The sequence below is a fragment of the Micropterus salmoides genome, unplaced genomic scaffold, assembly GCF_014851395.1.
Source record: "Micropterus salmoides isolate LMB-PRFRI ecotype aquatic unplaced genomic scaffold, ASM1485139v1 Ms_hic_scaffold_6, whole genome shotgun sequence".
Lineage (NCBI taxonomy): Eukaryota > Metazoa > Chordata > Actinopteri > Centrarchiformes > Centrarchidae > Micropterus > Micropterus salmoides.
The window spans coordinates 27,824,689-27,849,316 of NW_024044348.1; the positions used below are offsets into that span (position 1 = coordinate 27,824,689).

The following is a 24,628-nucleotide window of genomic DNA, read 5'->3' on the forward strand; positions in this document are numbered from 1 at the left end:
GGTTGTGACGGGCCAAAATCATCAGCATTGCTGCGTTTGTCCTGTGGCAAATAAACGAAGTGTTATCTCCACCATCAATTTAACTGAAAACGCATTACTGCGTAAAGTCAGTGGTGAGATGACATCCCTCACCAACTCGCTGACAAAGTTTATGCCTGGGCTGTCCGACCCCATTTTATTAAGTTTTTTTTCACCAATTGCTAAGACGCAATGGTCACAACTGAAGCCACTTTTTCAAAACTCTTCACACAGTCTGCATTAACATGTATCTTGGCCAAACAGTTAATCTGACCTCCAAAAGTCACTCAAACCACCAAAACACTTCGTACAAGTCTCAAAATAGACTCGTTCAGCCAAGACACTGGCAACAATTCTCATTTAGAAAGCATAGAGTCTCACTCATAACACACTGACCTACAACACACTAAAAACAGGGAGCATTACATAAAGGAAGGACTTTTATCTTTGAAGCGTGAGCGAATAAATGAGGTTTCCATTATATAATAACATATTTTCACTTTGACGGTACTAAAGTATATGTAACAAGAATGCATCAGAAATGCAGCAATATCCTTTATTTGTTCTATATCTGTGGATAGTATTGTAAACTGAAAGATTTTACTGTAAGTTGAAACAAAAACCCCCCCACAAATTTCTGGAATTCCAGGGCAAACAAGAAACACCTCAAAAACTCATTATGTACAGTACTTGTGGGTGCTAGTCCTCCCTCCCTGCTACATTTGGCCACAAGTTCTCATCAATATCACATCTTATGTCTTCCCTGGCGATGCATCTTGGAAAGTATCTTCTGGAATGTCTAATCCAACCCTGGCAGTCTTCAGGAGAAGTGTCTCCACATCCCGCATTCATGGCATCCAGTAAGGTTATCTGGTCATGTGGATGGTGGTCATACACCTTCCACCTCCATGCAGAGAAAAACTCCTCTATGGGGTTTAGGAAGGGGGGGTATGGAGGCAGGAACAGTCCTGACATGCTGGGATGTGCAGCGAACCAGTCTGTAACTGCAGCAGAGTGGTGGAATGCCACATTATCCCACACAACAACAGAGATAGGAGAGTTTCTTGCTTCTCTCTCCTCCGCTGGCGCAAGGTGATTATGCAGGTCATCAAGGAAAGACATGAGCCTCTCCGTATTGATAACGGAGTTCTTTCACACGTTCAGTTTCTCTCAAATGGTACAGGGTACAACTGCTTCGTCCTTATTTTATGTTTCTCCAGGACTCTGGCAATTATCGTTGTACTGACCGAATTCACATTTCCAAAAGTGATATTGTCTGCCAGCACTCTGTCCTGAATTTCCCGCAGTTTTATTGCATTGTTGCCAATTACCATTTCAACAGTGGCAATTTCTTGCACATCTGACAATTTTCTACCTCTCCCTCCAAAATTTGATTGTTTTGTGTTTTACTGTGGGATACAAAGGTTGCCTCCCACAGTAAAACACAAAACAATCAAATTTTACTGTAAAATGTCAGTACATGTAAAAATGTAAACATACTGATTTGTACCGTAATATGTAGTTCAATTATCATTGAAAGATGCACATCTCACCTGTTGTGTTGCCGGAAAATCCGTACTATTGATGCAACCTTTGAACGCTGCAGATTTGGTTGCACCCTTAAACCAGCCTCTCTCAAAGAGAGACCATGGTTTACAACATAGTCAATAATTGTGGCCCTTATCTCATCAGAGACCCCCGCTCTTGGTTTTCCTCTACTTTGTCTTCCACGAATCCTTGCCCTTGCCCTTGCCCTTGCCCTTGCCCTTGCCCTTGCCCTTGCCCTTGCCCTTGCCCTTGCCCTTGCCACTCTTCTTTCCCCACCAACCTTCCTTGATCCATGTTTTGAAACTACTGCCATCTGAAGCTGTCCCCTTTTGTCTGTGTGGTAACAAGACTAAACACAGGACACCTGGGTAGGCTTTCAACTGAAATTGTTATCAGCTGTGTTTGTGTTGTGTTCTAAGATTTTCTATTTATTTCAATCTGGTCACTGCAGACATGCAGTACATTGACCATCTGTTTTTAACAGTTTTGGACGCAGTGTGTTAGTATTTGAAATGAAATGATGTGCTGCAGATATACAGTGTTTTACAGGTGGTGAAGTAGTAATGAGAAAACAGTTGCATTGAATGCATTTTGTGTGAAAGCAATGAAAATTTATTCACAGTTGGTCCACAATACACTTCTGTTTCGCTTTCGTTGTGAAGAGTTTTGACAATGTGACTTCAGTTTTGACCAAAAACAGTTACAAAAAACTGTAACTGCACGTCATCAGAATTCTTCCTCTCCGCATGTCTGTTTCCACAGTGCCATCACAAGCCCCTACTGGCAGCACCTACCCTCTTGAGAGACCTCTCGAGCTGTCTTAAATAACTGGTAGAGTAAGAGTGATTCTCAGCTTTGAGAAATTTGATAACTTGCTTGCTTGCTAAGTTTAAAAGTAGGAGTAAATTTTATGAATTCTCAGCACTTAAGACTAAAATGGCACTTTGAGAAGCTTGATAAATACCAGCCCAGATCTTAATTTAAATTTTCCAAATTACTTGAGCTATTTTGACATCATCAGTTTATAAAGGGCACTTATTGTCTCCTCTTTGCCACAACAGGCAAGTAACCTTTTGCCTATGCTGCAACTGTGAGTAAGTTTACTCTCAGTTAATCAGATGGGCTAAAACTTATAGCATAGTCTGTTCCCAACAAAAAAGGTCAAACTAGCCCCCTTCTTGTCATTGCCATAGAGAGAAGGCTCTGACATTGCATCCCACTGTTACAACACTGAAACAACCCCCCTGTGTTTTGTCCTGTTGCTCTGTCTGTGCTGGTATTTCCACTGGTAATAATATCTCAGCCTGAAAATAGCTCCTGCTGTCAGGGGCCATGCCGTTAGTGTCACAGCTGACGGCAGGGAGGGACGAGGTGAACTGTGGCCCAAGTGGACCACATTCCTGGGCCTTGTCTTTCACTCTCTGTCTGTCTTTCTGTTTCTACCGCTGTCAGACTGCCTGCCAGCATGTGGTAGCTTGCTGTGGAGAAGGAAGCCAGCCGCAGTCGGAGACAAAGACAGACGTCAGGAAGACAGAAAGAGGAGAGGCGGTATTAAGAAAGACAGGGATAAAGAAAAAGAGAGAACACAGATAGGGTTAGACAGGTGTTTTCTGCTCCCCTCGAATCATGGTGAAGTGTCTGATCTGCATCAAGACCAAGGTGAACGTTCACTTGCGTATGGTTAACCATTGCTATCGAGATGTGAAGGTGCGCGTGCTTTCTCTGGGACCCAGGCTCTTCGGCAAGGCACTGGGGGTCCTACCGCTCTTCCCTGCCCTCCCTGAGGGTTCTTCTACCTCAGGCTCTGGTCCTAGGTCGGGACAGAACGCCAGGACTCTTTCCAGGCTAGCTGTCCCACCCCAACTCCATGGCTGCAGACCACCAGCCAATTGTGCAGGTAAAAACTGGGGCTGGTTTAGTCATGCTGGATTATAGAGTTCTGCCTTTCTGTCAAGCCAGATTTGAAAAGAGAAGCTCTGAAAAATATCAACTTTCTCTTGAAGAAGATTGTTTGAACAATGAGCCAAATATTTCAAGGCGGTGCTGTCACAGTTCTTAGAGGATGTTGTTCTTGTGTTTCCTTTAAGTTGCCACCAAATTTTATTTAGACATTCAGATTACATGACGGGAGAACAGGATCAGTTTCTTGAGCATGGGTCATGACAAGCTGACCATTAGAAACAGCTCATGCTTCACATCTGAATAATAATGTTGGCACAGTATTCAACAAGTACTTGAATATTCTGGTAGCCGGGCAAGCCAGCCAAATATTGATGCTGTACCTAATGTTAAAGTTTGATGTGCGCAGAAACAAATGAAGAGTCTACCACTACTGTAATTAGAATAAGTGCTGTGGCAAATGTTGTCAAGCAGTAAGACAGAGAAACTTGAAACCTTAAGAGGTGGATTTCTCTGTGACATTTTAATTATTTGAATTGTACTTGAGTATTTCCATGTCTACTTCTAACATTATATTTTTATTTATCTAAAATGTACCATTTTGACTGTGCTTTAGAATAATATATATTTTTATTTGAACAATATCACAGGGATTCACAGTCTGGATCATTTGAAACTGGAGCTGTTCTGTATTTTCACTAACCTAAAAGTGGCAATAAACACACTACACACGCACACATGCATGGAAAAAAGTACATTCTTTTCATCCTATTTACTTTTCTTATCCGTTGTATCCGTTGTTTACTATCATTGTTTAGAGGTCTCTTCATCAATTAGATATTTGTCACTGTGATAGCACACAAATAGTTCAATGCTATATATGCAGTATTATCTGGTATGTATTCCAACCACATATTTGAGACTGTATTCCCAGTCTGGTCGCCTCATAAAAAAGCATGAGTTGCTGTTAAGTTTATTTAATGTAGTGTTTTCTTTAAATACAGTTTTTCCTCATACATTACCGGATTTTGTTTGTAGTTCCATTTTTACATAGAGAAAGTACACCTTTTGAAATGAAATGTAACATGCGTGTCCTTAAATCCTACATGTCTCGTTGGGTCTAAGTTATAAGAAAGCCACGTCAGAATCTCTCATCAAATGTGAATGTGTCATGCAACAATACCTCCCAGATATACATCTCCCTTATGCACTGCCTTCCTCTGCTGTGTGTTTTCAGGTCTGGAGTCCCTTCGAGACAGCGCCCACTCCACGCCTGTGCGCTCCGTCTCCCATGGGGACTCCTTTATGTCTTCTCGGGGCCACATGGTGGACGGCAGTGAGGCAAGCACGTCTGCAATCATCTCTGACGAGGCCTACAGCCCTTCGGACAGCGTGCTGCCCACACCTGTGGCCGAACACGGGATGGAGATGCCATTGGCTCGTCACCTCAATGGAGCTCCCCGCAGCATCGATGAGGAGAAGGAGCCAGATGCAGGTGCATCGAAGGAGAGGCAAGCAGGGGCTTGCACTTCCGGCAGGAGAGGACTGCGTATGATCAGGAGCAGGCCATCACCACCAAGCGATGTAGAGGAGCTGAACAAGTTCATCCTGAGCGTGTTACGGCTGTTCCTCGTTACCATCGGACTGCTGTTCGCCCTGCTGCTGCTCCTCATCATGCTGACAGAGTCAGACTTGGACATTGCCTTCCTGAGAGACATCCGCAAGACACCTGAATTCCAGCAGTTCCACTTTGAATACTTCTGCCCTCTGCGGCGCTGGTTCGCCTGTAAGTTACGATGGATGGGAGGTTTTCTCATCAGCAAGTGAAGCAAAGTGAAAGATGCAGAAACTGAATGACACAACACAGGGGACACACACACACAGACGGTGGGACGGCAGCCCTATTCTGATTATCAAGTCAGCTTCTCCCAGGAAGGAGTTCCTGTCACAAGCCACGTACTGTCCCCTGATGGGCCTTGTTTGTTTGACCATCACTGCGAGGAAAGGAAATCACATTTTACTTTGGTAATTCAGGTCATTTCAAGGTATTTTATTTTTTACACAGTCACAGTAACAGGGTTTAATTTAAACACCGAAAGGGACAAGCAAGTCTGAAAGACTTCACCTATTCAACCACAGAAAATAGTTGCCTTTATTTTTGTATTAATTTATATGTTGCAACATCATTGTAAGGCAGAATGACCTGATGTGTGGGGTGTGTTTTGTGTGACCTGAGAGTTTGAGTAAAGTTTTGAGAGAAGATGAGATGGGGGCCCATTCTAGCTCATCTAATTTTCATAGTTCAAACCAATAGTAACATTCATTATGATGAAATGTTACTATGGTCGCTGCTTTGAGATTGTAAAGTTGAGTTGTACCAGTATCTGAGGGTTAGAGAAAGTGTGATATGGAAAACTAAGCAGTAATGAATGTAGATCAATCCTGAGACAAATAATATTTGCAAATATTAAAGTTTTCTAAAATGGAATTGGCCATGTAGAGGGACACATGTGAGTGTTAAAACACAGGAAAGAGTTGCAAAAATAATAAATGCACCTTTGAATGATGGACAACTTTCCTGAATTGTCCTGATGTGTTATACAACCCAACATCTAGTATATTGAATTTAAACAAATGCTAAAAATGTGTTGCAGTATGTATTTGACTCAGGAGTGATGTTGCTGCTGATCTGTTGGCTTGAATCATTGTTACTGTTATAACAATATGTGGCCGGACGTCCATTAACAGTGTTCTCACGTTACCGTTTCTGTCCAGCTGTTAGAGCACCGATAAAGTTTTGTCATCCAGTGACTATATATTAAGGATAAATTGTAAGGACATAAGTAAGTAATGGAGGAGGTAGGTTTACTGATTTTATACCATAGCAGCCAAATAATGCTACTAGCTACAATCAACTTCTGTGTGTAAGGAGCAGTTGTCACTTTGCTGTAGTTACTTTTACAGTAGTTGTAAAGGTGATGGGACTATTTGAGTTAGTCCTGTAGTGATAGTGAAGTGTTTGGTTAGCTCTTTGCCTCCCACACTCTGTAGATGGAGTTTATCTTGATGTGCAATACTGTTAATATAAAAAAACCAACAAGATCCTTTCCATTAAGGGAAATCTGACCTTGTTTTACCTTTGTAAAGTGCAAAAACTAGTGCTATTTTCCCCACAGTACCCGATTAAGAGAGCTTGTTGTAAGTTCACATGTTGAGTGAAGGTCATTTAACTTTGTTTAGTCCTGCTGTGTTCAAATTTATGCATTTATCTGTGAAGGCTGAATATATTTAAATCATGTTTCCATTTTTGTACAAACTGATGTCTTGTTAACACATGGATATTTTCCTCACTCAGTGACTTTTAATGGACTTGAAGCATTTTTTTTTTTTTTTTTTTACAGTAGATACATAGTTTTCAGCCCTGCTTACAAGACAGCCTAAGTAAGTCATGTTTATGTCCTACTGTAATCTTCATTATCACACCTACCAAAGAAACCTCTGTTGTCTGATATTCAGTCAGTTTGTGTCAACAGATGAAAACTCTGATAGTCTGCTGTCCTTCACCAGCCTTATTACATACGTGCTATTTCACAGGTTAGCCTGCAGTGCGTCTTTACAGCACAGAGCCAGTCAGTTTGTGACAGTTAACAATTGCTCCTCTTAAGTATCCTACAAGTAGTTGGTTAGGAAGTGTATGTGCTGTGTATCAGTGGTAATTACAGGCTGATCAGCAACATTATACCTTAAAAAATTATGTTTTATGCAACCAGAGATGGTTTGGGAAAGTGATTTGCTGAAAGGTTTAGGATGTGCAGGTGTTTGGAAAGTTGATGTATTAATATTCAAATCCTTCCTAAAGAAATCCACAGGTTGAAAGTTAACATGAACATAGTACTCAGAATCCCTGTAGTATTAAATATCTAGGCTTAAAATATAGATTCGCTTTTGCACAGTATTGATATTTTCAAGATCAGATACCCTCATATTTTGTGGTTTGTTTTCAGACTTGATAAATTACAGATGTATTTGCTTTAATTCAGATGCGCTCTGTGGTTTTGATTGATGTGTTAGTTCATGTGCGGAGAAAAAAAAAGGCCAGTCCAAGCAGAAAATTAACTTTTACTTATCTATACCTATCATTTGTACTTTATAGTCCCAATTTAGATTCATGGTATGAAAAACTTTACTACATAATTTGAGCAATAAATATTAAAGATAATGTAATGAATATTAACCATAAACTGCAAACTAATATTTGTCTGTCTGCTAGACATGCTGTTTGGTTGTTGCCTAATCCTTGACTCAAGTTATTGAAACCGAGTAGAAGCAAGTTTTCTTGTGAAAGTACATGTAAATGACGTGAACACATCAGACAGTTGATCCATTTTCAATTGACTCTGAACAGGTTTGGAGGAGCAATTTGTATTTTAATTCTAACAGCATAAGTAGCATATTCAACTACCTGAATATTTCTTTTTGCAACAGCTCAATATATATTTTTTGGATTGCTAAAATCTGTTTCATATCACTTGGACTGGCATAGTGACAAAGATTGGTCACAGTTGTTTTGACAGGCAACACTTGTACGCATTTTACTGCATCATGTAAACAGGAAAAGGCCTCAGATGTGGTCTTAGTGTAAGCTTCCTTCCTGTACCATATCCCTGCACATGGATATGTCTGTAAGCATGTGTTCTGCATTTATTACCTCCAAACAAGACTGCTTATTTCCAATCACTGACTGAGGACTGGTGTGCTCTATTTATGAATAAATATAATCTATTCTTGACATCTGGCAGCTAGTCTGGCTACAAGTTCAATCTTGAGTTCACAGAAGAAACAAACAGTCAGCATGGTAACCCAGATGAGCAGCTTATGACATTTTTCAGGATCCATGCTTGAATGCAATTGACTGTAGTCAATGCTGCCATCTTAAGGTGGCAATAATACTGCCACTGCTGAAATTAAGCATTCACACTCAGAATGTTTAGTATAAAACTTTCTCAATTTATTAGATTTGCTTTATGAAAAACATAAAAAAAGGAAATTAACCATCAATTGTAAAACAGCAGCACAAATGGTGTTGCTGTTTAGAATTCCCTGCTCCACAAACAAACAGAGGGAACCCATTTTAGAAATTGCTTGGGTTCTGTAAAACATTTGGAGTATAACGCATTGCAAATATCAGAGCAGAAAAGTAAACAGCAGCAAGCGAGTGAAAAACACAAACTTTTGGCCAGATTCAACCATATCCTACCTTAACAGTGCATGAATAAGTGCTTGCAAACCCTTCACTTTCTTTTCAATCAGTATATATTTAGGAATTTTCTTACTGATAAACAAAAAAAAAAAACATTCACAAACAAAAGTGGACAAGTCTTCATACTGACCTAAATTAAGTATAAAACTGTAGTAACTGATTAACTGCATTTTTCACATAAGTTGAATGAGAGATCGCTTGTTGATTATTAATAAGAGGAAACCATATGGCACAGCTGTTAAACTGCCAAAAGCTTGCCAGTGTGGAAGAAAACTGATCTTTTTGGCCATCATACTAAATTGCATTTGGTGAGTGAATAAAATTAATGCTGCATAACGCAGATAAATCGCTGAGCAAAGTGACTTAACTTATTTTCCAGCAAGTCAACAAATCCACAAGAGTGGAGCCCAGACCTCAATTCAGTCAATTTGTAGTGTACCCTGCTGTTCACTCAGTCCCTGTGCAACGTGACAAGAGGTTGAAGAGGAGTGCAGTGTCCTGTGTGTGCAAAGCTGATATCCACATGCAGTAGACTCAAAGCTGAAAAGGGTGAATACAGTTGTGTTTGACATTAGTACTTAATTAACGCTCAGTAGCCACTTAATTAGGTACACCTGCTCATTACTGCAAATATCTTATCAGCTTATCACGTGGCCTCAGTCACCAGATCTCACTCCAATAGGGCACTTTTAGGGTTTTGTAGAACGGGGGTTTCGCAGCGTGAATGTACAGCAACTGTGTGATACAATCCTGTCTTTCCCAAAATAAGAAAGGTGTATCTAGTAGTGTGGCCACTGAGTGTAGAATAATTTGTAGAGATCTGTTTTCCCTTTGACATGACCGAGTCTCTGTGTTACATTATTGTAAGGAAACATGAAAACTGTATAGACGCTCCATCAAATTCTTAGGCCGAGATGCGTTTCACTGGATTTCTTTTAAGAGCAGGTTGCATCACGGCTGACCGGTCTATGGTTTTGACACTGCCTACTCAATGTAGCAATAAATGTGTATTTTGCTGTGAATATTGAGGAAGAAAATTTGTTAATGATACTGTGTTACCTCACAGTGTATGAATGTTTAGACTGTAACATCTTTATCAACATGACTAGTGGCTTAATGAGTATAATCTTTTCATTTCAGAAATGTTACTAAGCTACAGTGTGAGAATTATGACAATATTGTGTTAAAGTTCTACAGAGATCCGGCAGGGAGAACAAGCAAGAGACGACAGACTGGTAACAACATTGTCATTATTCTCACACCTTGACTGTGACAAAACTATTTCCTTACTTGTTCTTCCTATCCTACTGAAAGCACCCTGAGGGTCTTGGTCATACATCTCAGTCGGAGAAGACATGCAGGCGCCCGGACGCATTGCCACCCAGTAAGGCGTTCCTTGTGGGGTGGAAAGCAGTGACGGACAGCACTGTGTTAAGGTTCTCGTCATCTAAGAAGGAGTGCTGCGGCTGGCCGTTTTCATGGAACACCTGCACCCTCCGAGGCCTCATCATGCTCCCCACCACAAAGCAGTTTTCCTGTTTGGGGTCCCACACAGCTGACAATTTGGCCAGCCAGCGGCCTGTGTGCATGTTATGTCTGAAAATGAAGATTGATAAGACAGGTTCAGGTCACACGTCTAAAAACACAGAAAAGAGACAAAAGAACAGGAAAGTCGGTGAAACAAGAGGATACCCGATGGATTTCAGCAAGGGAGATTTAGTGGTCATTGCAGATGTGTCATATATCCTGTAAAAAGAGTTCAGGACAGACAGTGAGCTGGAATTGAAAAATAACAGCAAGTATAACACAATAATTCAAAGCGCGGTGTCGGCTTCACCTTATGTAGTTATCCATACAGGAGGTGAGAACTCTGTTGCCTGAACAAGGGGAGAAATAAGCGCTGTTTATGCTTAAAGAGTGGCCATGCAGCTGGGAGACTGTCTGACTTTTAGTCTTCTTCAGGCATCTGCTGTCGTAAATACTCACTACCCTGCAGACAAGATCAAAACATCCGTTTAGTACAATCAAAAAGACAAACTGACAGTAGATAGAGAAATGTAGAACAAACTTTTCTCTATGAAAATTTAATTCAATAATCAGACATACTTGCTTTCTGCCACAGCAAAGTACTGCTTCTGTAGAGGGTGGACGCTAACACAACGGACCTTGAGGTCCAATGAATGTAGGGACTCATGGGAGTTTCTGCAGAAAAATTATGTACCAATGTCGCAATGTTTATAAAAATCGATAGATTAAATTATTCACCCATATTGTTATTCTACAGCACTATGGAAAGAGGCTAAAAACCACTACTCATCATCAACAGTTATTCATTACCCTGGGGTGCGTCTATCAACAATGGCAACTTCTCCATACCAGCTCCCAACCACTAGTGTTGAACAGTCATGTGACATGAAGTCAAATGTTTTCAGTCCGTCTTCAATGCCATACACCTACATCAATGAACAAACAGATGTACGTCAACTGGTGAAGGGGTATACTTTGAATGTACAGTAAATGTGCTTACTCCAAAAAGTTCTCACATCATCAAAGACAGCCTTCTCTACATCCATGCAGCGTAGAGATCCGTCATAGCTGAGGCTCAGCAGGTGGGTGGGATGAGCCCTGGAGAACGCCATGCAGGCCACTGAACGAGTGTGGGGCTCAAAGAGCAGCACGCCATCATCACCCCAATCACCACCCTGAAGGAAAATACACACACAAGAAAAACAAAAAACTGAGTGTGGTTTCTTAATGCAGATTTTATATGTCCAGAAACAGATGTGACTTTTGAAAAGGGCTTTTATGTGTGGCTTGTTAGGGCGAGGGTTAGCAGGGTGTTAACACCAAAGATGGGGACTCGACTTTGTGACTTGGACTCTGACTCGCACACACAGTGACTTCAGACTCATCCTCAAAAGGATTTGTGATTTGGGACCAGTGAATAATATTTACAACCTTTTTTTATTTATTTATTTGGTGCATTTAGGAAATGTCTGACGAGATGGTACACAGCCACAGATTACTGTAATGCTGCAGCAACAACACCACGTTGCTGCTGTGACATTTGTCATAACCTTTGGTTAAAATAACTTCTGACAAGGCCAAAACAAAAAAATCATACATGTGCGGGATCAAAATTAAGAATGCTGGATCGACCACATCAAATTCAGGCACCTGGACAGTTAGCAAACATGTTTAAACTAGCTTAGCACCAACTATCCCACGTTAGCTTGCTACTAACTTTGTAACTAAGGGAGGTTAACTTGATTAGATCTAATTTTAAAAAGATGAGATGTCTGTTTGCTTGTCGCACTGGCATTGTCATTCACGTTCCACTGCCACCTTCTGCTGACCAACATTAAACTGAGAGAAAGACCATGTTACAGGCTTATTGCTGATCATGCAACGTGACGGCCTTATGAGGTTACCATCACACTGAGAGGCTAGACAGATGTGTTCATTTGCAGTTGATTATGCAGCAGTCATTAGTTGAAGACTGGGTCATTCTAAAATACTGTTGCACTCTGTCATTGAAAAAAGGTAACAGTTGTTATTGCATACCTAATAATGTTAACAATAATTTCCTTTTACCCTCAGTTACTTCAGCCTATATCTATTTTTAGCCAATACTTGGTTATACTGTAGCTGTATGTTCATGTAGCAGTTATTAACTTTAAAGTAAAGTGTGTATTGTCAGTGTAGATAAAGTAATGATGATAATAAAGCACATGCTTTGAATCCCTTAGATATAGCTATGCAGTGTTGTAAGCAGACTGGACGGCTTAGCTTGACCTCTAGCTCAAAGACTTGACTTGGACTTGGCATAAAATGACTTGTGAGCATCTCTGCCTTCCAGTTGATATTGTGCCCCAAGACCTGTTGCTAAGAGGGTGTTTAGAAGCCCACTTTCTGCCCCCTAGTGGTCAAATAATAATTTACAACATCAATAAAACAGATCAAAGACAACTCACCAACTTCCAGAGTCCAACTTGCCCTGTCTTGGATCCTGCAGCCATCAACAGGCTGCTGGTGCAAGGGTGGAAGGCAGCAGAGAAGATGCAGCCCTTCACTACTTTGGCCACTCTGTCCTCATTTATCTTCATGTTCTTAAGGAATGAGCGGTACCTGCATAAAATCACCAGTGCAGATTTTTACCTGTCTGTATGAACAAACAGCTGCAAATATGCACTCAGAAGTGGAGAACTGACTGAATTATAAGCACAACATAAACTCTTACTCATTCAGATCAAGTTCCATCTTCCTTTCTTCTGTTACATCCTAGGAAAATAAAAGCATTCCTAAGATTTGATTCAGAAGCAATATAAGTAAACAACAATTATCAGCCCACAAAGATGCAAGCAAAATACAGCACTGCATTTATTTACTATAGCCAAGGAAGGTGGCTCCTACCTCAGAGCACAGCTCAAGAAGTTGTGGAGGCAGCTTGCTTCCCTCTTCCATGTTAACGGGATCCATGGGCAGGGGCCCAGGAGGCTTCTTGAGTGGCAAAGACTTAAAAGAAAGTGAAATACCTAAAGTGATTAACAAAAGAGCTGGGATGGCGAGAAAAGACGACAGGAAAGAAAAATAATTGCTAGAGAGACAGACAGCAGTGGAGGGGTATGAAGCGATAAGGAGGTAAGTGAGTATTTAGCTACCTCTTCATAGATCAGCATCCCCTTGGGTTCAGGGGGAAGTGTCAAGATCTCTGCTTCTTTATTTTGGAGACGCAGGGATTTGCGAGGTGGCAGCATTTCTTTTACAGCAGTCTGTGACCTGCCACCACAAAAAACTGAGCATCACACTGACATCCAGAAGACTTCTGAAAGATTATTCCTAAAGCTGAATATAACGAGAGCCTAAAGTGATGTCTACAAACCAAAAATCAAAAAGCCCAAAGTAAACAATTTTCAGCTGTAAGAAATTGAAAAAGTAAATACCAATAATATCAATTAACCCCATTTAAAGCATTAAATAGCAGCATGATGCATTGTGTACACACCAGATGTCATGCTACCCCTCAATCACTTTATTCAGAAATTATTGATATGCTAAATTAAGAGCAGTAAGTTTGTCTGCCGACTTTACCTCATGAGACCCCTCTGCGATGGCTTTGGCCGTGTCAACTGCTTCAACTCCTCAGTTGCCTTTTGACAAGGAAAACAATGATTAATTCCCATCTTATCTGTCCAGAGGTTCACAAGACTACCTCACCTGTCTACCTACCTGGAATAAGTTGATAGAAGACAGGAACGCTTGGTTCTGTCTGATGTTCTCCAGGCGCTCAAGTTCATATGCAGAGAGTCCTCCGTGTCCACCCTATGTTACAGAGATACATCACTCACACTCTGGAGAAACATTCAGTATCTTTACTTTTGAAGCCATGTAGGAGGAGTTGAGGATACTAGTGTCTATATGACAGGCAGACATTTTTGTACATGTTGCAACACAGTTATCAGAGACACAGTAATAAATAAAAGCACAATGTCCATGACACATTGTGCATGTTTCTATACTTACAAATGTGCGCTCCACATCACTCTTTTTAACATCCTCCTCCTCCTTAATGTCCTTTCTGTCATTCTGGCTGTCATTGTGTGTTTTTGTTCGCTATTGACAGAATATGCGCATATTAACATAAACAAAACAAAAATACCTATTAGAGAATATTAATGCTTCTATGTGTTTCTGAAGTGTCTCTTGCCCGTTTCCTTTTGCGTGTTTCTGCTGCGCTGCTTTCAGGAGAGTACTGGAAGCGTTTAGATGGCAGGGTGTTTCGTGAGGATCTACGGACTGCTCGGGAGACATCCACAGGACTCGTATCCTGCAAGGTGTGCATCATTAAGTTAGCTAAAGAAAACAATGCGTCATTCAACTTTTCCACAGAAACATAACTTTTAGCGAAACCCACAACAACTTACGCCGAAAATAACGTTTGCTAGTGTCTCCCTCACAATGATCTTTAATTACTTGAGCCCCCAAACTTAACTCAACGTCATTCAGCAGCTAGCTAACACACAGGTAACGTTAAGACGATAAGTTAAGGCAAAGTAAGATAACAAACTAATAACTTACCAATAACTGTACCTTTACAACAGCTTCGCGTGTTGACCGTTTTGTCGCCATTTTAGTCCACTTGTAACGATACGTATGAACTACTTCTTCGAGAGAACTGCGTGAAGGTGACAGACGCACACCTTTCCGGCAAGTAACTGAGATGATAAGTGAAAATCTAGCAGAATTGGCGCCACGTGCTAGAAATGTTTTGCAACTAGCCCCTCCTCTCTGTTGTGAAACAGAATACTAGCAGCTCATTGGTTCATATTGTTACGTCATCGAAATATGGGGCGTTTCTCTGCTGCTAAGAACCAATGAACGCCTTACAATTTGATTGACATCTAATCTCTTCTTCAGCTTCCACAGGGCCAGTGATGATGTCGCCACCGTTTGGCAGATGTGGGCAATAGCAGTAATAGGAAGCTGGAATAACTTCGTTAATATTGATAATTCTGGGTTATTTATGCATGGAAACAGGCCCACAACACCATTTTTTCATGCTTTAGAGTTGAAATAGAAAATACTATTTAGTGTACAAACAATGCACAAAGAAAAAGACTTATCACTAATAACGGAAATAATATACACAAAACACAAGGCAACTGAAGATTAGGGAAGGAGCCTATCCTTGTCTTTGAAGACAATCTATATTTTTTAAAGACTTGATTTTGTCTCTGCAGCCATGAAAAGGTCACTCAGTCAAAAGAAGTAAACCAATGACCCATGGGTGATCTGTCATAACACACTGGTCTACAGTGTTAGTAAGGTGGCTACTTCATCTGTTTTTTCCCCAATGCTGTTTCTTAAAAATTAAAAAAGTCCTGCACAGTACAAGCTTCTGTAGAAGCCTACAGTAGATTCCTACTTTATGATTAATTTTCTTTGTGTACAGTAATTGTCTCAAAAAGAATAAATGAAAACAACTTAGTGACCTCAATAGAAAACAAATGCACACCACAGTAATGTTGAGAGAGAAGATTTAATGTTTGTAACAAACTGGAACACACTGTATACAAAAAAAAACAACAACACACACAGTACCCAGTAAGGACACAGATTAGGTCCAACTATGATGCAACTTATTACCATTTTCTTTTTATTCCATGTTTTAAGCCCTAGACAAATTATATACATAACATTGTTAGACTTTTTTCTTATATAATATTGTTACATACATGGCATTTATTCACAACACAGCATAATTCTGTACATACTTTTGAGAAATCAAACTTCCACATAAAAACACTTCAGAGAATGTGACAGAAATCTTCCATTTATGTTTGACATTTTCCTGAGTTTCATCAGTCCTCCACTTTGTTGCCATGTCGCTCCTCAAACTAAAGGCACAGGGTAGGATGAGCATGCAGCCAGTCCACACATGTTTTTTCCTCGCTCAATCAAAAAATATCTGGTGGATTAAAAATATGTGTCCATGAGGCTTGAAAATTGCAACAAGTCATCACACTGAAATACACACACACAGACTATATTTACCCGTCCATTCCCCAGACTGTGCCCCAAGAGTTCTTCACAATCCAATATGGCATGCCGTTCTCTTCAGCACCGTAACCCACAGCCAGGACCGCATGATTCACCATGTCTGCAGTGTTCTTACACTGGGTGCTAAACAGACAACACTGATGCTTTTGGATCAATAGAGTACATGTCTTTTGTAGGGTGTGTGTGGGCTGCTATCCTCCTTCAATATTATATTACAACCTGCCTATTCAACGATGTGTTGTGTAGCTGTTTCTGTAGATATTTTTTAATGACAGTTCAAGACAGAGCCATGAAACAGAGAAACAGGCTGATCACTATACAGTGTTGAAGTAAACAGGTACACAAAGTGGTACAACAATAACAACACAACACAAAAGGATGAATGCTGAACCTATAAAGGAAGAACTGCAACTTAAACTTTAGAAGATTTTTTTTTGGCAACTTTCCGAAATCCATGTAATGACCTAATGTAGGTGCAAGCAGATTTCTGTCACATCCTGCCATAAACTGTCAACTAAGATTTTGGTTACTGCATATTTCTCCTGTGGCCTTGTTAGTTCCATAATCCTCTTTCATTACTACTTACTTTCTGTGCTGGTGGATTACTACATCCCATTATTGTGTTATACTGTATACTGTGTAAATATTTCCATAGTCCAAAAGGGACAGAAACAACGTGGCCACAGTCCTCTGAATATTCCCAACCACATGTTATTTGTGGACAACAGTAAATACTTAAATGCTTGTTGAGGTCCTTAGCTCACCTTGAATAAACACCTTCTTTGTAGTGCATAAATTCATGCGTGACGTCAAAGGCGAAGGACACAGGGTTGAGCGAGGCCACAGCATCAACCATGGCCTTTTCATCATACTGTGGATGGACAAACAGACAGAAATTTAACAGCAAAATCCAGTTAAGAGGTAAAGTTATTATACTGTGAGCAAATATTAGCAATCCAGTATATTATGCTGTAACTATAAGTATCTACAACAGTGGCACAATGTCACTTATACAGTAGCTGCTTCTTGTCTCACACTGGAACTTCACATGTATACACTTTTACTCACACTTGTTATGTTGACAACATCCAGGACAAAAGCAGCTGCAAGCGCAGGCTCAAAATGGCAAGAGTCATCCTAAAACAGGAAGGACGAAATTCATACAATGAGAATTTTTTTTCCATGAAAATAATTGAGTCATCACTCCAGAAAAGTCATACATGGCCTTTGTAGGGATAGTCCTCTTCAGTCATAAGACCTTTGCTGTATCTGATGTACTCAAATGCCTGGCTGGGGAGCCCACTGAAACAAACAAGGTAGTCGCCTTAAACACAAGTATTCTTAGTATAACTTATAATGTCTTACCACATGTTATAGCTGTAACTATAAAAACCTACAATAACAAATTCATGTTACTAACCCCAAGCATCCATGATTGTTGAAGGCTTTGGCACAGTCTATCAGCTGCTGTTCAGACTGATACAGAAAACAAACTGCATCATGCTTTTGTACACAGCAAGACACTGTACTACAGCTAACTCTAATAGTTCAAATCATGCAAAGGACCAGACAGTAAAATAGAGAAACATCTTCTAAATTTTCATTGTGAGAACGTGGATCCCTTCAAATTTCCCAGCCCAGATGTAACCTGAAGTGACACGTGTGAGATGATTTGAGTATTACTACAGCCAGACAGATCTCACCAGAGGTATTAGCTTGCCAGTAGCGATAGCATTCACTGACTCCAAACATCCAGTGGTAGAGAAGGTCCAGCAGCTTCCACAGAAACCCTAAAGACACAAAGGCACTATAAATCAAACAACTGTTAAGTCACTTACGTTAAAGGGCCACTCCACTGATTTTAGAAATGACGGCTGATAAGTAGCATGAATTTACTGTCATAAACTCTGTTGTGCTGCAGGTCAAAAAGAGTGACAGCAAATAAAAAAGAAATAATTGAGTTTTTAAAAACTGAGGCATACATTTTCAGTAACTTTGTCATGATGTAGGCCTACATACCTGTGACATCCACTGTTTGAATTCATTTTCCTCTGATAAGACAAAGAATGAAGCCATCGTTTAATAAAGCAGACTAATAATCACCATTTCAAACTTCAAATTTAGTCCTAAAGCCATTTAAGGTAACTAAGTACATTTACTCAAGTACATTACTTAAGTTCAGGTAGCCAACTTGTATTTCCATTTCATGCTACTTATCACTACTCCACTACAATTTAGAGGGGGAAAAAATTTCACATCACTGCATTTACAGCATCTGACAGCTGTAGTTATGTTTGTTTACAGATTTAGATTTTACGTGCAAAATATTTAATTACTAAAAGGATGCATTATAGATTAAACTACACGAATTGCCTCCAACTCGACCAAGTACAACAGTATGATACTTCCACATCAATGCATCCCTGACAATAATCCAATAACGTAATATAATTAATGCTGACAGGGGTCATTTTCTCCATTATTTATTTTTTTTATTGATTTATTGTAAAAACAGTTGTAAATGGACTGCGCTTGTATGGCGCCTTTCTTGGCTTCCAAACACTCAAAAGACACTTTGCACTACTTTGCACAAGTCAACATTCACCCCATTCACACATTGACAGCAGAGGCTTCCAAGAAAGGTGCTCATCAGAAACAGAAACTAATACTTTAGTACAAACTCACACACATTTTGGGGTTCAGTATGTTGCACAAAGATAGCCTACTTGTACATGCAGACTGGAGGAGCCGACCTTCCGAGTAGTGGACGACCCGCTCTACCTCTAAGCCAGTGTGTCCTCTGTCTCTGGTGGAGCTTTGCAGAGTAATATAAACTGGTGACTAAAGTTGTGTTTTGTACAAGTTATAAAGTTGTGTTCTTGTACAGTAATCAGTGAGGTTCGGCTAGCCCCCAGAAACATTCTGCTCAAGAGGTGTTTCATTGGACACTAAATTAATATAGGCTACACCTCCAAGTGTAGGTGACATACAGTATAGTGCAAGATTTATTTTTTATCGCATGTTAACGTTATTATTATTTTGAAAGTCTGTTTCTCACTGGCTCTGAATACACATAGGCCTACAGTCAAACCATGGTTCAGGGAGTGGTGGGATGTTGATCAGCCTGCAAATCACCCACCCAAACAAGAAGTGGAGGGAGGCTTCAGCACACTGGATGCAGCGTGTGGAAGAAGTAGGCTAGATAAACAAAAGCAAGACAAGCGATCAAATGCTATAGCGAAGTGGATAGCTACACACTGCATGCTGATTAGTATTGGGGAAGATGTCGGTCTTAGGAACGTTCTTAAAATAACAACGTAGTCGCTTGGTCCCACGGGTTCTCTCAGTAGAAAAGGGGGACAAGCGCTACGCGAGTAAACGACAGGGCTCTATGGATAGAAACCATGGCAACGGCTTCTGTGCGCTACACAGCTGTAGCCTATTTAACTTATGTTAAAATTATAGGCTACATAACTTTACCTGATAGGCCTTCATCTAATTTTGCGGAGATGCTCTGCCATGCAAATTCCCTCCTGTTGATGTCCTATTTAGTAAACAGTAATAGATTCTGGAAACTTACAAACAGAGAGGATCTCTTCCATTGATTTGTGCTGCGCGTCGCATACAAAAAGTTGAAGACAATTCAATTTCGGCAGCAGGTGGGCATGTGTGTGAGGCGAGCACAACCAGGACAGTTTCACAGGAATGCACCTGCTTGTCGGTACACCTTGTGCTCGACCACACTGAACATAGACTGTTTATGCTGCTTCCTGATAAAAGAAAAATATTTCTGCTGATACCTGTTCAGAAAGAAAAATTAAAAAACAGATCTATATATGTTAACCTATGTTAACTCTAACTTGTTATAACAAGCCAGATAAGATAAGATAAAAGGTAATGGCAAATAGCTTTGTAAAGGGAATACTGCTGATAAAAAGCAGCTTATTTGTTTAAAGTGCTTGCAAACCACATGTTATTGCACTTGTGTATATAGCAGTACATTTAAATTAAAAGTGTGCAATACACTACTTTACTACAAATTTTGCGCATAACTATGCTATTAATCGCTAAAAATCATGCGATTAATTGCGATTACAAATTTTAATCGTTGCCCAGCACTAATATACATTATACATATATATATATATATATATATATATATATATATATATATATATATATATATATATATATATATATATATATATATATATATATATATACACACACACACACACACACACACACTTTATAAATACTTTATAGTAGTACCTAAATTATTTCCCAAATGCTCCTTTAAACAGGAGGCTGTGAGTGTTCCTGTCTCACATAATACAGCCATTATGACTATTGACAGAATCTTTTTATCTCTTTGGCTGCTAAGAAACTGCTCACTCTATTGATAAGAGACAAAACATACAATTTTCAGGTCAGCTTGTTGCTTAGGCTACCTACATGTCACACAAAGAATAAGGTAATGAACTGATTAATTTAAATTTACATTTATTTTTTATTTGGTACATGCTTTTGATGTGAAAGCCTTCGAGAATAAGTGTTGCAACACTCAGTTCCACTTTCCACTATTATTAGATAAGTTACTTCATATCCTTGGATTAATGTCCATATCCAATTTCTTGCCTGATTCTCCCTCTAGATTTTGGTGGTACTTTTTTGGCTGTTCGGCACCATATTAGGTTACCTGGTTCTTCACGGGAGTCACAAAGTTTCCCTTCAACCTCCAGTCTACAAACTCAGGAAATGGACCAGTCCTGATTACGTGACCCCCTTTAGTAGCTGAACAGTTCTGCAAGAGACCAGAACCAAAATACTGTAATCAAATAAGCACAGGTACAGTATATAAGCACCAGATGCATGAAGAGTGTTGTATTGTAAGATGGATCGTACCTGAGGCTCTGTCAAAAGAAACAATTTCCTGAATTCCTCAAATGTCATGTCTGAGAACTGATTCAGGCTCACTAAATTGAAAATGAAAAACGTTTTGAAAACATGCATGCCTTTTGTTTTTGGATTACTACTACAGTGCCCACACTGTAGTAGTAATCCATACATTACACAAACTATGAGACTGGAATTAGTGCCAAACAGTACTGTACTTGTGAAGGAATGGTTCCCAGCATTATGGTGATCAATTATCCTCTTATTCTCAGTAAATATGTTGAGTCGGTGGTTATACTCCTCACTGTCATAAACTCTGCTGTGCTGCAGGTCAAAAAGAGTGACAGCAAACACAAAAGAAATAATTGAGTTTTTAAAAACTGAGGCATACATTTTCAGTAACTTTGTCATGATGTAGGCCTACATACCTGTGACATCCACTGTTTGAATTCATTTTCCTCTGATAAGACAAAGAATGAAGCCATCGTTTAATAAAGCAGACTAATAATCACCATTTCAAACTTCAAATTTAGTCCTAAAGCCATTTAAGGTAACTAAGTACATTTACTCAAGTACATTACTTAAGTTCAGGTAGCCAACTTGTATTTCCATTTCATGCTACTTATCACTACTCCACTACAATTTAGAGGGGGAAAAAATTTCACATCACTGCATTTACAGCATCTGACAGCTGTAGTTATAGTTTGTTTACAGATTTAGATTTTACGTGCAAAATATTTAATTACTAAAAGGATGTATTATAGATTAAACTACACGAATTGCCTCCAACTCGACCAAGTACAACAGTATGATACTTCCACATCAATGCATCCCTGACAATAATCCAATAACGTAATATAATTAATGCTGACAGGGGTCATTTTCTCCATTATGATTACTTGATAGATACTTCAGGTACATTTATGTAGGCTACTTTTATGCTACTTAAACAAGTGACATTTTTAATACACAACGTTTACTTGTAGTGGAGTGTTTTTATATTGCGCAGTATTGCTTCTATTACCTAAATAAAAAGAGCTGAATAAACTACTTCTTCCAACACTGCTCATAATTGTGAAAAATACCTCTATCTTTCTGGCTACTTTTTGAGTGTGGAGCTACACCTGTCGGAGAGTCTGCCTTTAATTTGACATAGGCTATTTCTGTTAGACTCTAGCGACTACCGTTTCTGCAAATTACAAAAATAAACGTTTGAAAACTAAATGTTTAACTTAAAGAGTGTTTCCTTACCTTCGAGTAAAATTAACGGTGTTAAATGAACTAAACTAAAAACGGTGGTGATGAACCAAACCACACCGGGCGCCATACTTTACCCGTACACTCCAACAGCCTCTGACAGAGTCACATGACAGGGCTGCCTTTCATAATACCTAACCACCCCCTTCCTCTGGCTGAGCCTCTTTGAGCTTTACCATGCAAAGCTACGACCACAGTTTATGGGCTTTTACATAAACTCCGTTTACAGTGTCAAACAAACGTGGCAGCCTTGAAGACACTTCTCCCCCTGAGAAAGAATAGATTTATTAACAAGAGGTAATCAGGAAAGAATACACTTTTATACAAAACTGGAAATACTACTCAAGCTGTTGAAATAGACTGAAATATAATTCTCATACCACTGGGTATTGCTCACTGCAAACATTTGATGTGCCTGTTAGAGGGTAAAGATTTGTGTGCAAGGGCGGGGTTTAAATACAGTACACATACTGTTCTAGATATAGATTTGATTTGAACACGTGAAAGTGGTACATGCCTGCCACTTAAGCTTTAGGTGTTTTTCTTTACAAAGCCTGTAAAAAATACCTATAAATATTCCAAGAATAAGCACAATATTACTACTGTATAGTTCCTGCTAACACATTGGAATAGACAGGATACAGAATGTGTTACACTTATAAGTTGTTATCAACATTTGTTTTAAAGTATCATACACAGAAAAGTTATTACAGAGTTGAACGATCATAAGGATAACACATTTCAAGGGATATGTTTTTAACACATTGCACGTTAGGAAATGCATCAGACCGCCTGTACACAATATTGTACACAGCAAATATTTCTGCTTCATTGGCAAATTGTAGAACAAAATAGTTTACACACTTTTGTGGTATTTAATCCATTTCATGATTAAGGCAAAACCATAATGCAATGGCCAAAGAGGATTAACCATAAAAACTATGCTCTTAGTGTCTGTGTAGAAGCTGGGAATTTAACTTCCTGAAGTGGCTCAATATTGGTTACATCTGCTACATACACTGCCCGGTGCTTATACTGTATATACATCATGTTACCCACCAGGGGAGTAAGGTGATAATAAGCAAAAGCATAAAAACCCATCTCTCCAAACTGAAACACATGTCCTAGCTCAATCAGAAGCCAGCAAGTACTATGGTGTCAGTTTTACTCCAACTATTCCAAATCAATCAGTGGCTACATAAAACATCAGAGCACGATTCAACTTCAGCCACCACGGCAGTTCCACTTTTCACTTCCTTTACTTCGCTGAGAAGGAAGATTTGTCGCTAAATTTCAATTTGAATACTTAACATTTTCATGAAATCAAATCTCATTTTTGATACAATTTATGCTCTGGAGTTTTTTCCTGCAATAGCCATTCAATTTATTTACATTCAGCAATTAGTAGTTTACAGTGTTAGCATTGTGAGTGGATTAGTAGATATTCATATTACTTTTAACTTGTAAGATCGCCACTTGAGGACAAACAGGCTGAAGAAGTGTCTGCATAATGTTTGCATGGGGACTTGTTTAAAGACAATCGCCGTTCTGTGCAGTCCTCTCTTTGATTTTGACATCTGAGCAGAAAAGTGAGAGTTAATCATCATGTGTCACCACCATCTCTCATGAATGAGAGCCTTTCTATACTGCACATTCCCATTAGGATATTATTAAATATCATATCTGTATACCCTCTTATCTGTTTATTCTGTGTTTGAAAATAACTATCATAAAATGGTATTTAAGACGATAAGTAACATATAAATACTCTGTAAATATATAAAGAAAACCTCTCTGGGCTTCTACTCAGTCTCTAATAACGATTATGCACGAGTCCATTGGGGAGCACATACTAGAAGGGCACAGCCTACTGTGTCTAATACAAATAATAGTATATGTACATTATCATATATTGTTCCTGTATACTCCGTATGAGGGTTGAGGGTGGGAGAGATCACGTTCATGATGAAGTTTTGGGCTCAATTCTCAGAGACGCTTCATACAGGCTCTCCTCATCCAGTGCTTTACTGCTGTCCAGCAAGTACTTTGCAACCTAAAGCAATAATGAACAGACAAAGCACTTTGTTCAAGGCTAGGAATAGATGCTCAGTGTGCATACCCGCTATTAGTGAAAATATACATTTATATACAACATTTCTCCCACTGTCAGTTGTGTATCAGTATGATTTT

General features: G+C 39.4%; 4 protein-coding genes across 6 annotated transcripts in view; 1 reads left to right on the forward strand and 3 right to left on the reverse strand.

The window, feature by feature from the left end:
* LOC119890320 (FERM domain-containing protein 5-like) overlaps positions 1-8,818 on the forward strand; it is a 90,699-nt gene extending 81,881 nt beyond the window's left edge. Inside the window, exon 14 of the mRNA XM_038701526.1 lies at positions 4,703-8,818. Within this exon, the coding sequence (XP_038557454.1) occupies positions 4,703-5,292 (590 nt within the window). The 3' untranslated portion in view covers positions 5,293-8,818. The remainder of the gene's footprint in view (positions 1-4,702) is intronic.
* On the reverse strand, positions 8,805-14,968 carry wdr76 (WD repeat domain 76). The gene is made up of 15 exons (XM_038701527.1): positions 14,804-14,968; positions 14,433-14,552; positions 14,249-14,338; positions 13,955-14,047; positions 13,817-13,875; positions 13,387-13,504; positions 13,139-13,240; positions 12,966-13,006; positions 12,700-12,853; positions 11,269-11,427; positions 11,063-11,178; positions 10,832-10,927; positions 10,563-10,715; positions 10,418-10,471; positions 8,805-10,321 (listed from the first exon to the last, which is right to left on the reverse strand). Exons 1-15 carry the CDS (start codon positions 14,852-14,854, stop codon positions 10,066-10,068), a joined length of 1,662 nt encoding a protein of 553 aa, XP_038557455.1. The 5' UTR covers positions 14,855-14,968; the 3' UTR covers positions 8,805-10,065.
* Positions 14,969-15,745: 777 nt separating this feature from the next.
* LOC119890554 (pro-cathepsin H-like) lies at positions 15,746-22,552 on the reverse strand. Its single transcript, XM_038701870.1, has 12 exons — positions 22,433-22,552; positions 21,610-21,641; positions 21,400-21,505; positions 21,191-21,261; positions 20,985-21,089; positions 17,989-18,075; positions 17,706-17,761; positions 17,506-17,587; positions 17,354-17,422; positions 17,050-17,156; positions 16,280-16,408; positions 15,746-16,193 (listed from the first exon to the last, which is right to left on the reverse strand). Exons 1-12 carry the CDS (start codon positions 22,506-22,508, stop codon positions 16,118-16,120), a joined length of 996 nt encoding a protein of 331 aa, XP_038557798.1. The 5' UTR covers positions 22,509-22,552; the 3' UTR covers positions 15,746-16,117.
* A 149-nt stretch (positions 22,553-22,701) lies between these two features.
* Positions 22,702-24,628, reverse strand: part of LOC119890553 (ras-specific guanine nucleotide-releasing factor 1-like) — a 30,508-nt gene continuing 28,581 nt past the window's right edge. For 2 of the 3 annotated variants that reach the window (XM_038701869.1, XM_038701868.1), the window contains one exon: positions 22,702-24,491. In XM_038701869.1, coding sequence (XP_038557797.1) covers positions 24,399-24,491 — 93 coding nt within the window. In that variant the 3' untranslated portion in view covers positions 22,702-24,398. The remainder of the gene's footprint in view (positions 24,492-24,628) is intronic. The other variant, XR_005442255.1, reaches the window with a different exon arrangement.